This window comes from Sarcophilus harrisii, chromosome 2 (genome assembly GCF_902635505.1).
Source record: "Sarcophilus harrisii chromosome 2, mSarHar1.11, whole genome shotgun sequence".
In the NCBI taxonomy this organism is placed as follows: Eukaryota; Metazoa; Chordata; class Mammalia; order Dasyuromorphia; family Dasyuridae; genus Sarcophilus; species Sarcophilus harrisii.
The window spans coordinates 245,299,688-245,317,514 of NC_045427.1; the positions used below are offsets into that span (position 1 = coordinate 245,299,688).

The 17,827-nt window shown below is 33.9% G+C and overlaps 1 protein-coding gene across 10 annotated transcripts in view; it reads right to left on the reverse strand.

The window, feature by feature from the left end:
• Window positions 1–17,827, reverse strand: part of ZBTB46 (zinc finger and BTB domain containing 46) — a 159,449-nt gene that overhangs the window by 99,188 nt on the left and 42,434 nt on the right. For 8 of the 10 annotated variants that reach the window (XR_004231927.1, XM_031951798.1, XM_031951797.1 and 5 more), the window contains one exon: window positions 13,628–14,598. Coding sequence is in view for 9 of the 10 variants with exons in the window: in XM_031951798.1 (XP_031807658.1) it covers window positions 13,628–14,564 (937 nt within the window). In the remaining variant the exon portion in view is untranslated. Of the gene's footprint in view, window positions 1–623; window positions 764–2,767; window positions 2,942–13,627; window positions 14,599–17,827 lie in introns of those variants that run through there. The other 2 variants (XM_031951800.1, XM_031951801.1) reach the window with 2 other exon arrangements.

A 17,827-nucleotide genomic window follows, 5' to 3' on the forward strand; every position in this document is an offset into this window, starting at 1 on the left:
TGTGAGCCAGGTTCACTTCTCCCAGATGACTTAAAATCCACTCCTGCCTTTACTTAACCTCATATTTAGCCTCTTTCTAGCAATCATCTTACTCTGTATACAATTTCTTTTATCTTGAGTCGCTCTTAGATTCCGTACTTCTTCCTAACATACTTTAATAGCATGTAAAGTCAGGAATTTTAGTAGCCACTGCTCTGTGTCTAACAGTCTTCCAGTTTCCTTTGGGAGATCCCTTTATAAAAAAAAAAACAACAAACAAACCCCCCCCCCCAAAAAAAAAAGAAGAAGAATGAGAATTAAAAGAAGGATAAGGAAAAGGAGGAGGAGGAGGGAAGAAGGCTAATAGAAAATTTTTGAAAGCCACCAAATTTATTGATATTAAACAGTGAACAAATCATTTAAAGACAAGAACTCATGTTACAATATCAAAAGGACATCTTGATCAAATAGATTGACTAATTTTAAATGGATAAAGATTTGTAGATAATTTGTTAGATAGGGTTTTTTCTTTAATTTGTCAATACATTGGCAGAGCTGGTATAGGCTGTAACCTTGGACACAAAATAGCACTGTTATATATAAGTGGAAATTAGAATATTGTACTTGTTAAAACAGGATTCTACCTGTAGAGGCCACAGCTGCTAATCTGAGGTCAATCTCAATGTGGAAAAGACTGCTGCTCATGCACACTTGGGTAGCAACATCACCAGAAATGTCATCTTTAAACACAAAGGACAATGATAGATTGTTGCATGACTGGTCCCTGAGATAAGAAAAAAAAATCCAGGTTATATATCTCTTTCTAAATTAGCCAACCACCACTCCCCTCTAAAAACAAATTCACAAAGACCCAGTTTAAAATTTCATCCTTCCCTCTAGTACATTTTCTCCTCTCATTTTGAAATCGGATTGGAATAAAAAAATTAATTTGATTTTTCTTTATTATACGTTGATTACAGACTTTTGGAAATAAATCTATTTTCCCCTAAAGAACAACTAACAATAAAAATATCAGTTATATTTAATTGACATTTTAGTCATTATTTACATATCCTAAGATTATATCCAATAAGAAACATTCTGGACCTTATATTATGAAATTCATATCAAAGTTCTATGCTTCATGAGATTAAGCTATAATTTCAAAGGCCATTTATAACATGGTTCTTGAAACATCAATGGATAATCTCAGGAAAGATTATTCTTGTGTATTACTCTCTAAGTTTTATATGGAAGACTAATGAATCTAAATAAATGTTTTCTCTTCCCTACATAAAATACAAGATTAGGCCTTCTCAGATCTGGACAAATCATTTGTAAGATAAGAGTATGAGGAAAATGCTTTATTCTCACTACTTTAAAAAAAATTTTAAATTCAGGTCATTATTAAACTCTTCAAATAATAATCAAAAGGGTTTATACGAAATAAGAAAATAACTTTTAAAAGATGAAGGTGAATAGTACCACATTTGTTTTTAAAAAAATACAAAACTCTAAGCTATAAATAGATTATGGAACTGGATAGTCTCTACTTAAGAAAAGGATAAATTAAAGAGGTATAAACTGCACTTCAATGGAAGGGTAGTATGCTTTTCGATCTGGGGAGTTAAAACAGCTTACCAGAAACATATCTGTTAACACAGGGAGGAGTAGGGCAACTTTGAAAATATGGGGAAATTTGGAATACAGGGTGGAGAAGGGAAATAGATACAGAACTGTGAGTTAAAACTGGTTTAGGGTGGAACCATTTTATAACTAGGGTGTAGCCCGGAGTGGAGGGGGAAAGGTGGGGGGAGGGAGAAACAACCTGGATTTAAAACAATCTTTTGATTTTCAAGACTTGAAGACAGCCAAACTTTAATTATAGAAATTTAAGTTACATATTCTTTCTGAAAATATTACATTCCATTAATTTTACTTATAATAAAATTATAGGTGGATGGGAAAATAATTTCCCAGGAAAATACTCAAACTCTTCAATGAGTAATTGCTAGATAACACAGGTCTGAGTATATTTCTATACCCACTATCTCAACCAGCTTGGCCTAATATTTTCTTATATATTAAACAACAAAGAATCAATACCAGGTATATTTAAGGAAGAAATGTTCAAAAAAAGAGTTTGTGCAGTTTCCTTGGCTAGTGTAATGTAGAACACAAACTAAGCTGATTTAAATCCCCTGGAAAGAATTCTAAAGGTGATATTAAGCCACAGAATTCTAGAACTTCTTCAAGGACAGCTCTAATCAATCTTCACAAAAAAAATAGCAGTTTGTGTGTCAACAATCACAAGAAACTTCAATTCAACATATTTATAAAATAAATGTAGAGACAACTGTAATTTTATATGCATTAATAACCAATATATTTGGCCTTGGAACAATTTAATACCTTCTTCAATTTTTGATTAAAATATATATCTATATTTATAATGGTATGTTGCTTAACTCAGATTAAAACAGAGTTTTAAACTGTCAAATAATTTTCACAACTGCAAAAAAAATTAATGACATTTTTAAAAGTTAATTTTTGCCTATCCTACTTAAATTTAAAAAGTAATATATATATATATATATATATATATATAAAACCACCATTATTTAAAGAACCCCCAGAAATACACAACTTTAAAATCTGTTTTAAAGATAGCTATTACTTTTTTTCCAATTAGAAAAAACACTGATCTTTTCGATGTAAACCACATTCCCTCCATTTTAATTTATTATCCTTACTATATAAGATTCTCATCCACAGAGTTTAGTTTTACCTCTAAGTATTTCTGCATCACAGGTACAGCATTCCAAGTGGGTGTTAATAGTTCTTGTTACTTCATTATTATTATTATTATTATTTGCATTTAAGATAATATTCAGCCCCTTCATTTCTGTAGAACACCAAGCAAAGAACTTCATTCATTTTCCACAGGATGTCAAGTGGTTGACTTTCAGAACAGAAGAAAAACAAAACTTCAAATAAGATCCCAAAATGAATCTCCAATCTTTAATCCATCAAATCTAAGCTAAAAATACAAAGTTCAAGAAAAAGATAGATTTTTACTTAACGTTTTATTTTTCCTTGCTTTTTAGAAGGGGAAACCTGTCATGTGATTAACTTTGAAAATTATAAGGAGAAAGGATCTTTTTTTTACTCCCTTTATACAGGAAATATTGGATACAAAATAGGAGAAATTCTTTAAAATTTTTATATTCCAGCAGCAGATTTCATTTATGAACCCATAAACTTTATAATTAATTTTAACTTAAAATTTTTAAACTTGGTTATTCTGCAAATTCAGTTCAAAAGAAGTGATTTTTGAGAGGGAAGGAAGGAATATGGAAAAGAGCTATGTACTGAAGTTACTTAAAGGCATGATAATTTAAAGGCCAGACCCAGCTCAGTTCTTTTTTCCCCCCTGAGGCAACTGGGATTAAGTGACTTGCTAGGTCACACAGCTAGGAAGTGTGAAGTGTTAAGTGTCTGAGTTCATATTTGAACTCAGGTCCTCCTGATTTCAGGGCTAGTACTCTATCCACTAGTGGATAGAGCAGCACCTAGCTGCTCTCATGTTGATCATCTCCTACAGAATAATAATATTTCATAACATGCATATACTATAATTTATTCAACTATTCCTGCTGCATTTGCTCCTGTTCACATACTACTGAACAAAGCAGGAGAAAATCATTAAACTGTGCTGACTGGATCCATTACAAATTTATGTTATGTAATTTAAATTGGTCCTAGCTGCAGTAAGATCATCCTTTTACATCTCCCTAATTGACTAGTTATCCCACTCTTCATAGTAACCTTTCCCAAATCTTTTCATCCTTCCTTAAGCCTTCTATCATTTTCCCTCCTCATAGGTCCCACAACAGATCTTGTCTTATATTACACTAGGAAAAAAATGGAGCCATTTGCTGAATTTCCTGTTTTTCCCTCATCCTCAACTTACATCTCCCACATATTTTCTAACAGAATTTCTGCCTTCAATTCTTTCTCTCATAGTGAGGTGATCCTTCTTGCCAAGGAAACTCCACTACGTGTAGATGTAATCCCCTTCCATCCCACCTTCTCCAGTTGACTGCCCTATCATCCTTATTCTTTCTTTTCTTTGATTTCTTTATCTACTAGCTGCTTCCCTAATATCTATAAATATGCCCCTGTTTCTCCCATCATCAAAAAACCCTTATTTGATCTATCCATCCTGTGATTTGTCATTTAATATCTCTCCTCCTTTTTATGGAAAAACTCTTAGAGAAGGTCATCTATAACAGGTGCCTCCACTTCTTTTCCTCTTACACTATTTTTCAACTCTTGGAATCTGACTTCTGACCTCATTCATTTAACTAAAACTCATCTCTTCTAAGTTACCAGTGATCTTTAGCTGGCAAATATATTGGCTTTTTTTTTTCAATTTTCATTTTTCTTGACCACTCTGTAGTCTGTGACTTGCTCTCTTCTGTTTGATATTTCTCTATAGATTTATATGAGATGTTCTTTCCTGGTTTCTTCTATCTATCTCATTATTCCTTCTCTGTTTTCTTTCATAGATCTTCATCCACATCATGCCTACTAACTATAAGTGTTTCAGTATTCTGGGCTCTGTCCTTCTATACTATGTACTTGGTGATCTAAATAGCTCCCATGATTCCAATTATCATTTCTCTGCTGATAACTCTCAGATGTATTTGTAGAACTCAACTCCAGTCCCATATCTTCATCTGCCTATCAGACATTTTGATCTAGAAGTTCCATGGACATAAAACACCATAAGTCCAAAATTGTACTCCATTATCTTTTTTTCCAATTTAGTTTCCAAATTTCCAATTTCCAAAATTCCAGGGCAATTAAATGGCACAGTGAATAGAGTACCGTCACTGAAGTCAAGAGAACCTGAATTTAAATCCCGACTTAGATACTTAACACTAGCTGTGTGACTCTGAGCAAGTCACTTAACCATAACTGCTTCACTAAATAAAATGAAATGTTATTAATAGGGGGGCAGCTAGGTGGCGCAGTGGATAGAGCACCAGCCCTGAAGTCAGGAGGACCTGAGTTCAAATTTAATCTCAGACACTTAACATTTCCTAGCTGTATAACCCTGGGCAAATCACTTAATCCCAATTGCCTCAGCAAAAACAAAAACAAAACAAAACAAAATGTTATTATTGGGTTACAAAAAAAAAAAATGCTCCATTCTTCTTACCTTCCCTATTATTGTTGAAGATATCATCATCCCACAGACTTACAATATAGGTGTGATCTTGACTTCTACTCTTTCTTAAGACTCCTCCTCCTCCATATTCAATTAGTGGCTGAGTCTTGTCATTTCTATCTTCATGCCTCTCATTTATGTCCTCTTCTCTTCTCTGACCCTGCTACAAGATCTTTATCACTTCAAAACTATTGTAACAATTTGCTGGTTGTTTCTTTACCTAAAGTCATTTTCAACTCCACTCTATCCTCTACTAAACTGCCAATCAGATTTTTTAAAATTTAGTTTTCATCATATCACCTCCCCATTCAAAACATTTCACTAATTCCCATTATCTCCAGGTCAAATATAAAATCCTCTGTTTGGCTGTTCATAACCTCTCCCCGTCCTCATTTTCCAGATTTCTTACACTTTACTCCCCTCCATGTACTCTTCAACCCAGTGACATTAACTCTCTTGTCATTCCTTAAACAAAAAGCTCTTCTAACTCCGAGAGTTTCCTGTCATTGTCTCCTATGCCTAGAACCATCTCTCTCTTCCTCTCTCTCTCCTGGCTTCTCTAGTTTCCTTCAAGTTTCAGCTAACATTCCACCTCTGCCAGAAGTCTTTCCCTTAATCTTAATCTTAGAGCCTTTCCTCCTACTATACCTTATTTACATTTAGAGGTTCGCACACTGTCTCTCTCATTAAATTATGAGCTCTTTGAGAAAAGGAGCTGTTTGATTTTTACCTTTCTGTGTGCACAGTACTTAACAAATGCTAGTTAGCATGGTGCACAGTTTGGCCAATACAGCAAGAACATAACAAACACTTGTTGCTAAATGAGTAAGTGAAATTAAAGGGGGAAAGTGAATATTTGGGTCTGGGGAAAAGAAATAAATGATAAAGGGAAAAAGAGTTAAAGATTTGATATCTAGAAAAAATGAAGATAAATGCAGAGGGCAAAAAAAATCAAGCTTCTAATTCTTTAAAACCTTGACTCTTTAGCAAACATAAAGTACAAAGCAGGATCTCATCTGGGACAGGAAAGTTAATAACTCATATATATATGGCACTTTACAGTTTTGAAGAACTTTACAAAGAGATAGCACTTTTATGAAAGTACAAGTATAATTACTTCCAATTAATGGATGGGAACCTGAGGCTCAGGAACAATGAGAGATAAAATGCACAAAGCTAAAAATGTCTTAGGACTGGGATGTGACCTCCTTACTCAAAATCTAGGATTCTATTCACTCACTTAGATGAATACCATTTAATTCAAGTACATAAAAAATCAGACCAGATTATATGAAAAATTAATTTAATTGGAGTAAATTATAGAATGGGGAAAAATAAGGAAACAAGTTCAACAAAAAGGGGAAAAATACCAAAAAAGGTTGAATAATAACAAGTAATTCAGAAATATGATGAAGAAGCATAATTTTTTTTAAATTGAAAAACAGGATAACTAAAAACAATAGCTCATTTTTCAATCCCATAGATTAAGTTAAATATAAAATCAACTGGAGAAATAACATGCTGAAAAACAACTAATACTTCAATATATGGCTGAAAAAAAGACCTTGCAGATATTTATAAGAGGGAACAATTCAGAGAGGGGGAAAAGTAATAATTCCCAAATTGTCAGACAAAATTGTTATATCCAAAGAATCCTGTTATAGTAAAATGAAGTACCTCAGAAATTCAGTCTAGATAAAGTAAGGCTAATTAAACATTGGCCTTCTGATACATGATTTATTTGAGCACATTTACTCACTCATCCATTCACAGACATAGTAAAATACAAACACAGAACATTAATGCTATGTTAGTCTTTTGAGCAGAAATGTTTTCCCTCCTAAGAGAGCTTTTAAAATTCTGTTCCAAAAGTATACTAAATAACATGAGGGAAATGGGTTAAACCTTCATGCTGACACCAACAGAATGGAAAGTAAAATATGTAAAGAAAGTTTGTCAGTTTCATTTAAGACATTAAGTACTGACTTAAAGAAAAAGAATAATTATGTGTTACTGGAGAATTTTTTATGTTCCATATACAAGTAAAGGGCAGTATGGTAGAAGTGCTGCACATGTAATACCATATTTGTATTGATGGGGTGAACCCTGAAACTGTCCTCCTTGACTTTTGGGGTGAGCCCTGAAACTTTCCTCTGACAGGGACCCATCCTTCAGGGCAGTTAAGTGGTTTCATTAAGATTAGCTCTGGACCATTCCCTACTTAGCTCAAACTCAAGTGGTCTCATTTAGCTGGAGATCTGGATCTAATACTTCTATTGAGTAGTTTGGCTGCACCCTCTATTGAGCTGAAAATTAGTCCAGGACCATTCCTAGTAGCTGGAACTTAAGTGGTCTCATTCAATTGGAAATCTAGGCCTGGGGGCAGCAACAACACTGAAGGAATCTCATTCAATTGAAACCTCAGTCTCAGATTTCCTATAAAAAACACAATTTTAAACTCAGAGCTTTGCAGAATGTCCAAAGCAGGATTATGCCATGTCAAGGAACCTCTTTCCTTGGCCTAGCTGCATGCCAGGACTCCTGCCTGCTGTGAAGAGACCCTCTTCTCAGTCAAAACCTCTTGCTATTTCTCTGCCAGGACCTGTCTTCCCAGCAAAGCTGGCTTCTGCAATGTCAACAACAAACTTCCCTTTTGCCAGTCAAACTTTTCAGGTTCGTGAATTCTTTCACATTGAACCTGCACCAACCAGAAGGGAATTCTCATACCTCAACTCTCTGCACTAACACTAAATGCAGTATGAACTTCCCCAAGTCAAACTCACAGATTAGGTCCACTTAAGGCATGACAATTACACTGGATTTGAAGACTCTCTTTAGAAATATATTCTGAAAATTATAGTTCCAGAGATCTCTCCTGCACTATTCACCTTTAATACCATTAAGAGACAATTAGCTCAAAGCAAATTTTCTTTACTTGTATAGCATATTAAGAGCAGTCACAAAAAAAAAGGAAAAAAGGAAAAAAAATTCCTTTAGGCAGCATTCCTGTCCTGTTGTTATTTCTCTTCTTGTGGAGTCTTCATCCTTCTCTCTGGGTACAGCACCTTTGTTAGGCAGGCTATTCAGATGGGCTTCCTAGGTTAGCTTTTCTTCAAAGCTCAACTTCAAAGTGCTAGGGATAATTCTCTCTTGAATCTATAGTTAGTTCTCTTCTCTACTGCCAGAGATCATTGACCTCAGAATTGTCTACACTGGCTCTGCTGTAGGACACCATGAACAACTAGAAGGGGAGAAAGAAATTCCTTTCCTCTCTTCATAAGAAAGGAAGAACAATTCCTACTCTGGAGCTGGTTTCTTCCTCCATAGGTGGCTTTCCTTTAAACAAAACTTCTTAAACTGTGTATTATGACCTGTTATAGGGTCTCATAACTGAATGTGGGGGTTCTGAAATTATGACTTATAAGTAAATGTTTGATTTGTATACCTATTTTATTTGACTATATAACAAAGGTTGCAAAAAATTTCTTGGGTAAAAAGGGGTTGCAAATGAAAAAAGTTAAAGAATCCCTCCTTCAGAGTGACAGAAGTTATAAAGCCCTCCTTTAGAAGTGACAGAACTCCACAAAGTTCGCCTGCCTCCCTCCAGAGCTGAGAAGCTAGAATTTTAAAGGCCAACAAGGGTGTGGTCAATTTTCTTCCTTCTAATAGCAAATTGTCTTCTAATTCCATTAAGGAAAATTTGTAATGGAAAAAAGACTCATCTTTTCATTTCATTTAACATATCAACACATCTTTGTCTCCGTTATCTGCTGTAACTTCTTCATCAACTGGGCTGGAAGAATGAAAATTCACCTAGGTTGGTATGCTGGCTCTCTTTCCATATCTCAGAAATATATTCATATGCATCTTTAACTAAATTTTTAAAATTAGTAATAAGCTCAGGTTCAGTCATGTCTGCTTTTGGAATTTTCTTGGCAAAGATACTAGAGTGGTTTGCCATTTCCTTCTCCAGTTCTTTTTATAGATGAGGAGGCTGAGGCAAATAGAGTTAAGTGACTTGCCCAGCATCACACAACTAGTAAGTATTTGAGGCTAGATTTGAACTCGGGGTTTCTTGATTCCAGGTCTGGTATTCTATCCACTTCTCCACCTAGTTGCCTCCAGTAGCTCAATTAGGGTCTCCAAAAGATGACTTTTGAAGGGTATTTTTCATGATATACCAGAATAGGAGAAATTCCCCATTTTAGTACTTGAAGTTTCTGAAACATCTATGACACTGTGCTTCCTAAAATATAGAACTAATCTATGGAATAAAGTGGCTTAGAATAAAAAAATCGAGAGCACAAGATTTAAGATTTAAGTACATAACTGAAGGCTTACTTTGGGTGATCAGCGAGCAATAACTATGACATTTTTTTCAAATATACCAATAACTTGACTTCTCAGGAAGTCAGCGCTAAAACAGGATTAATATGGGATGTTCCCTTATCAGAAAAGTTCTAATGAAATATAAGGATTCCATCTTAAGGTTTATTGAACACAATATTAGATAATCAAAAGTCTGATGGAAATGGGAAAATTTATTTTTTAATCTACTTATGAAATTCTAAACTTAATTTGCTAAAAAAGATAATAAAATGACAAAATAGATTTTAAAAAGAAAACATTTTGTAATTTATAAAATAATTCATACATATTATCTTACTTCATCCTCACAACCACTTTGGAATGTAGGTAGAAGTATTATCTCCAATATATAAATCAAGAAATTAAGTCACACAGCTAGTAAGTAATGGAACTGAAACTTGAACCCAGGACTATTAAAAACAATTTCATTGTTTTTCACTTTAAACCATGCTGGTTCTATAAAAATTACACACATCCTTATATATCCTCTATGATATAAAATAGCAACTTTTAAGTACTAAAATGGCTTCCTAGAGCAAATGGTAGAGAATAAGTAGAAAGAAGTTAAGGGCATTCTTTATGCTTCAGTATTGCCTCCCTTCTCTTCTCTAGCTCTGAAATAATTTTATGGCAGAAAAAAGGAATGCCAACCAAAAGCAAGCAATGTTGCCAGTAGCACTCACCCACACTCACTCACATTCTTTCTGTCTCTGTCTCTCTCTTTTTCTCCCTCTCTCTCTCCCTCCCCCCCTTTCTATGTCTCTCTCTCTCTCCCTTATCCCTCCTATAATCAATCATGAACAAAATCCAGTTATATTCACGTCACAGAAAATTTAGAGTTGGTGTTCAAGATACCAAAAATCAAGGGGGAGAAATCCCTAAAATAGTAATAAAATAATAAGAAATAAATAATTAATTATTAGGATGGGAGATGTGGAATGCTACTTGAAGGCAGATGGTAATGCCTCATCATGGAATAGAAGTAACCCAGGGCATGAAGGCAAAAGCTTTGGCAGGTTCTACAAAGCTAGAAAAAAACTGAGTACTATTTCTTTTATAACAATGGACTGTCTTATTTATAATAGAATGAGTCTCAGTTTAGAGGAGTTCAATATTATAATGTCATCAGCTAGTAATTGCTTTTAGCCATATTAGTTCAAGAAGACAGTCTACTAAGGTATATTGGACTTGGGATCTATGTCAATGGAAGGAATATTCACAATGATGAAATCATGGACCCATTTAACACACTGAAATACTTCAAGGAACTAGTTAGTGTAGTCCTTTAAAGCTCTCTTTCTTTCTACCAAAAGCCCAAAGCTCCATTAAATTTTTGACACCATGCATACAAATTTGGCCACCTACAGATATGGAAAGTAAATTTTTAAAGATTTAACAATTATACCATAATTACAATTCACTTGAAGAAAATCTGCTAATAAAGCTTTTAAGAAAAAAGCTTATAAAAGATACTTTAAAAAATTATTTAATACAAAAATCTAAGTTTCCTTCATATTTTTTTTAAATTCAATTTACAAATATTTGATTTACAGTGAACCTTTCTGGAATGTATAAGTTGGGTTAGTTTAGTTTATATCTTAAGTAACAATATAGATAAACGTATGTGTGCACAAAAAATTGACATGTTAAACTGTTCTTTGCCATGGAATTATTTACCTGATGAAACTTAAAAATAAGTTTCTATGAGTACTTTCTTGGAATCTAATAATTAAAATGTGCTTTGCTTTGTTTTGAGAATCATTAACATTAATATAACAGTCTTGCTCTTAAAAGTTAATAGGTAATGGAGTCACTGAAAGCTTCAGGCAATGAGAAGCAAAGTGGGAGTAGTTTCCTTAGTTAGAAAGGATTCCTGAATCAGAACTATTTGAGTCAGCTTGAATTATTAGCAAGACATTATGAACACTTTCCTTTAGAAAGGAGACAGCTTTTTTTCTCCTTTCAGCAAACGGCACAAGTTTAAAAAAAAAAAAACAACATCTTTAGCAATGTTACATAAATCTTCAATGAAGGTATATTATTTTCTATCAGGTGCAACATTTAATACTTTCAAATCTTATGACTAGGTATATAGTCATAATGTCAATTACATGACTAACTGTCCAATAAAGAGGGCAAAAATACTCTCAAGATTAAATCACCAACTTTAGACCTTTTCTCTTAGCAACTCAAAATAATCCAAGCAGAAGCATTTTTATGGTTTCCTTGGCAACTCAAGGGATGTAAGACTACATGAAGTACATGAAGTCAAAATCACTTGTTTGATTCTAAAATAACTCTCTACTGCTAAACAACCAAGGTAAAAATATGAAAAGCCACTAGCTTCAAGCATATCCTATTTAGTCATAACAGAATTAATTTAATACATTATGAATATCTTTGATGAAATTACTCTGGTTTAAGTATCTTAATTCAACACTGAGTGACTTGATGGAATAAATATCACACTATGTTCTAGTTCCATATTTAACACTAAAGACACTAACACTGTTTGATCACCTCTGGGAGCATGCATGGCTATTTTAGCATTCCACAACAGAAAAGCTTTTTCTAAGGACTTCTATTGTTTTACTGTTAGTTCTTAGTATGAATTTAAGGTTGATGAAAGGTTATACAGAAAACTAAACATTATTTGTTCTTTTAATGCTTCAAAAAACAATCCCTGTTGACAATTAATACAAAAAAATGACATCACATCATCTTGATATCTTTAATTCTTCCAATTCTGAGAGAAAATTTCAAAGTAAATTTAATTCATTTTTGAAACAAATATTCTGGTTAAGAACTAAAGGAAAAGAGTCTTCGTATAAAAATTCTCACTTGTTTGCATATCTTTAATGATTCCACTCAAGAGTAGAAGAAATAAGGTTGTGAATGATATGTCATAATGAATTTCCTGCACTCGTCATCTAGTCAATAATTTGCTTAAAGGAAATTTGGATTCAAACACTAAAGATATAAAGTCAAATCATACCTACTAGAATTTGAATTGCTTAGAAAATACCACACATTCATCCTAGTGAAAAAGAGTAACGCTAATATCTCACTCACGTTACTCACTTAAGCTTGGAATATTTGACAATTTAATTGTAAGAAAAAAAATTACCAATTAAAGTGACATTTTTATTGAACGCTGACTTTATATCAAAGAAGCAATAAGTATATTATATACAGAATGAAGAATGAGAAATGTTGGTAACCATGAGAGGGATAAGGTAAAGTGATTCATTTCTGCCCATATTTCTTTCCTTTTTAATATTCATTTTTCTCATTTAGAAGCATGTCATTTTTAAAAATTAAGTTAATGAGCTTAGTACTTACAAAAGATGCTTAGGGGACAAGCAATGAAAACCTCCTATTAAACTAAATATAACAAATTCAAATTGAGAATCCATTAAAGTGTATCTAAATTGTCTCACTAATTTTCTTAGTTATACATATTAACTGTTGAAACATATGTAGATGCATGGGCTTATGTCATCCTTAGGTGTGGATAAGAGTCACATAATAGTAAACTGATGTCCAGTAGAGTCAATTCTCAATTAAATGGAGAAATTCCATCATTTTGATGATCCAAAAACTTGAAAAACACCAAAGTTATTTACATTTGACTCTAAAATATACTAAATATGAATGCCTTTATGTTCATATTAGATTAATATTAATAACTTTATAATCTCTGAGCATATCCATTTACCATGAGGAGAGATGTCCATCAAATGTCTGGGGGGGAAGAGGAAACTGGTTTGAAATTTAGAGATTTGCTACATGATCCACTATATAGATAACTGTGTATTACACCACATGACGATGCTCATTGAAGGGCATCATGTTTTTATTAACATGACAGACAATGGAATTTTTTATAATCTATTTCTAATGCTCCTAAGTACACCAACATCTAAACTTATTCCATTTTCTCAACGATTCTCTTACTTCAATAAGGAAAGAAGTAATTTAGCATAAAGTACCAAACATTTTTCTTTATTATTGTAGTCAAATATGTAAAAATGAAAGGCTTACTTGGATCACGACTGTTAAATGGCCATCCTGAAGCAGATAAAAAAGATGGCATTGGAGAACTTGCCCGGCTGTCATCCTCTACCTGCTGGGTAATGTGACGTACAGTTTCTTTATTTTTTCGATTCTTCCTACGGCCTGATGGCTGCCAACCATCCCCTATGACTTGTTCTGAGAAAGTGTTCTGTACTGAACCATCCTTAACAGTACGCAATTCATTTTCACCATAATGTGATGGTGAAATTTGTTCTTCTTTAATACGTAAAGATCCATATCCCATGTCACTAGTCCATAAAGACTGTGATGAAATGTCATCGTGGCTATCTGTTTTTGGTTCCTGATCCTCTTTCCCATAGCTGCTTCCTCCTTCATGACAACTGGCAATGGCTGAATCTCCAGAGGAATTTGCTGGACTTGTTCGCCGAGCTAACCATGGAGAAATACTCCTACCAGCTACTACTGCTGAAATCAATGCATCAGTACTACTGCTGGAAGGAGCCCCAATTTCATAGTCTGCAAGTTCATCAGATGCATCAGATTTTATGCTTATATCAAGAGCTGCTTTTATAAAATTATGACAGGCTTGTACGATATCAGTCATCTGAAGATAACTAGCAGCTGACATCACTTCAATAACATTCCTGCTGGTTAAAGCAAGGTGAGCAGAGTACATGAAGTCAATGATGGCTTTAAAGCCCTGTGCAGTGACAATGTCTAAATGAGTAACTGTAGCCTGATCAGAAGTCTTCTGTACCTGGCAGTACAGCGTTTTGAAGTAGCGGCTGCTCCCAAGCAAAACATTTTTGTGGGCTTTAAAGATCTTCCCCTCTACTATAATGCAAACATCACAGAGGATTCCATGCTGTCTCTGCTCATTTAGCTCACGAAGAAGATGACGGTAATGGGAGGCAATCTCCATATCTTCCTTTCTGTTATTCATTTGGAAATCTGTGGGTTTTTTTTTTCTATAAATCCTGTAAAGATAAAAATGAAACCATTACTAGTAAGTATCTTATAATCACAAATATTCTGGTAGTACTGATGAAACACAGTCAAAGTCAATTGCAGTAAAGTCAAAAACTTTCACTGAATTAACCTGTCACTACAAACAAAAACTACTGCCTACAACAAACTACAAATTTCTAATGTAATACAAAAGCTGGCTACTATTTTGATTAAGCCACATTATTGAGAAAAGAAGAGTCATAGAGATATGTAATCTTAAATTGAATCACAGGATCATAAAAATTAAAGTCAGAAGAAAATGTAGGGGCTCAGTTTTCCTTGATTTTATAGATGAGGCAAATGAAGGGCAGAGTGACTTGTCCACATCAATCAATCAGTAAGTACTTATCAAATGCATACAATGTGCAAATCAATGTGCCAAACACAAGAGATAAAAAGAAAGAGAAAAAAAAAAACACACTGATTCTGCCCTCAGAGAGCCTATTGTTAAAGAGACAACACATAAATAACTCAGTATACATAGTACATACATAAAGCATAATGAATGAATGTAAAGATCCTCAGGATTTCTGGCCAAGTAAAAATGACTGCTAATTTACATTCAATATGAGTCAATAAGGATCCAGATAATGATCAAATGGGGCTTGGCCTATGACCTATTGGTGGCCAATTAGCATCAGATTGGTTTTAGTTTAAAGTCCTTAAGACTTGGTCCTTAAGAAAGAAATCTAGCTAGTAAATCCCAAGATAATTTGAGAGGGTTCAGAGGTGCAAAAGAGGAAAAAAGAGTATCTGTAAGTAAAGATATAACACAGGGAAGGAAAGATGGAGGAAGGGAGGGAAGGAAGGGAGGAAGGAAGGAAGAAAGGAAAAAAGGAAAGGAGGGAGGGAGGGAGAGAGGAAGGAAAGAAAGAAGGGAGGAAGGAAGGGAGGGAGGGAGGGAGGGAGTCTTCCCCTCATGGATTCATTTATTTATTTAATTAGTTTTTTTGGACTAGGTGAGAGAGAAGATGCTTTGCCTCAATTGCTACCTAGCCTTTATCACTGAATGGGTACAGCCTCAGTCAAACTGAGATCAGTTGAAGATCTTTCTATCTTGCCACTGGATCTAGATGGTTCTGGAGGGGAAAGTGGGCTCCAAAAATTCAAACAGAAATTCAGTAGGCAAGAAGCATACACAAAAGTAAAGAAAGAGCTAGAAGACTATTTGAGATTTTCTTGGCAAAGATATTAGAGTGATTTTTTATTTCCTTCTTCTACTCATTTTACAGATGAACAAACTAAGGCAAATGGGGTTAAGCCCAGGATCACACAGCTAGGAAGTATCTGCGATTAGAATTGAACTCATGAAGATGAATTTTCCTGACTCCAGAAGTGGTACTTTATCCACTGTATCACCTATCTGCCATTATTATATACTATTATGAATAGGTTCAATTAGAGGACTTGTTGGGTAGTACCTTCTAGTTCCAAGATTCTATAAGTTTAGATTTGGACGTGATGAGTTTGAAGTACAGTAGGATATCCAGATGACATAGGTCATTGGAGATGCAGACATATATTTAGGAAAGAGATAAAAGATAGAGATTTATATTAGGGAGTCATTTGTGCAGAGGTCATAATAACAGCAATGTGAATGCAACAAATATTTAGCACTTATATATAAGATATAAGATTTACAAAGCACTTATTATATTTTGTTTTCACAACAACCCAGGGAGGTAGATGCTATTGGTATCTCTCTTTAAAGATGAAGAAAGTGAAATACGGAAAGGTTAAATGATTTGTTCAGGGTCACAAAACTAATAAGTGGCCATGGCTATATTTGAATTTAGATATTCCTGACTTCAAATCCAGTCTTCTATTTACTTCACATATACTATATATATATATATATATATATATATATATATATATATATATACACATACATACATATATGTATGTATATATATGTAATAATTTTTTTTACTGGTTTTTCACAGACGTAAGACCTTTGAAACCTACAAAAATTCTTGAGATAAAACTTCTAAATTTAAGAAGGGAAGGGAGTAACTTGCTAACCATATTTTGTCTAATACAAAAAGAATGGTGATAGTATAAATGCTTATCTCAGCAAGGAGGTTTTTTTTTTTTTTTCTCCCCCATGCACTCAAGTAATACAACTATTTAAAAAATGCTCTGGAGGTAACTGGATACTTCACCAACAAAAACAATATGAGGTAATGCTTTATCATGTTTACTATTGTGGAAAACGCAACCTTTACCTTATATAGGTCCTTCCCTAGTTAATTCTAACTAGACTCTCTGATCCTTTTATTTCTTACCTTTATTGTCATATTGGCTGCATAAAGTTTTAGTTATTTTTAGCATTTCCAATTCCCTGGTTTTCACATTTTAAACTCAGTATTTTTTAAACAAATTAATATCTCAGTGAAAGGATGTAATAGTCATGTAAGTAATAGGATGCCATGTCAAAATTGAACAGATGTCAACCAGACAGATATTTCATTCTCCAGTGAATTGGACAAACAAAGTTTAAATGGCTTATCAAGGGGCACAATGCTAGTGAGTGTCCGAGGCTCAATTTGAACTTGGGTCTTCCTGACTCCAGGCCCAGGATTCTATCTACTGAGTCACTCAACTGCTCCAAGAAAAACAGAGATTAAGTGATACTGGTTCATATATCCAGTATCAGAGGCCAGATCTGAACTCAGATCTTCTCTTTTCCAAACCATGCTTCTATCCACTGAGCCATTGAAGCTAAATTGAATCTCTACCTTACTTCAAATCTCAGCTAAGGTGTAACTTCCTAGAAAAGGACTTTCCTCATTTTTCCTAACTGCTGTTTCTTTCTTATCTCACCAGAAATTGCATTTACTTTGCATATCTTTTAATGTTTCTATATGTATATATATTTCCTCTCTATAATATAAGTTCTTTCTGGATAGGAAATATTTCATTTTTGTTCCTGAGATAACAGTAAGAGTTTATGATTTTTGACAGTCAGTCAATAAACAGTTATTGAGTACCTACTTTGTGCCAGGCACTCTAACTAAGCAATGGGGATAGAAAAAGAGTCAAAAGACAGTGCTCCCCTCAAGGAGCTCATTATCTAATTGGGGAGACAACAAATATATACAAATTTTATATAAGATAAATTGGGATTAATCACAAGAGGAAAAATAATAGAATTTAGAGGTGCTAGAGAAGGCTTCTTATAAAAGAAGAGATTTT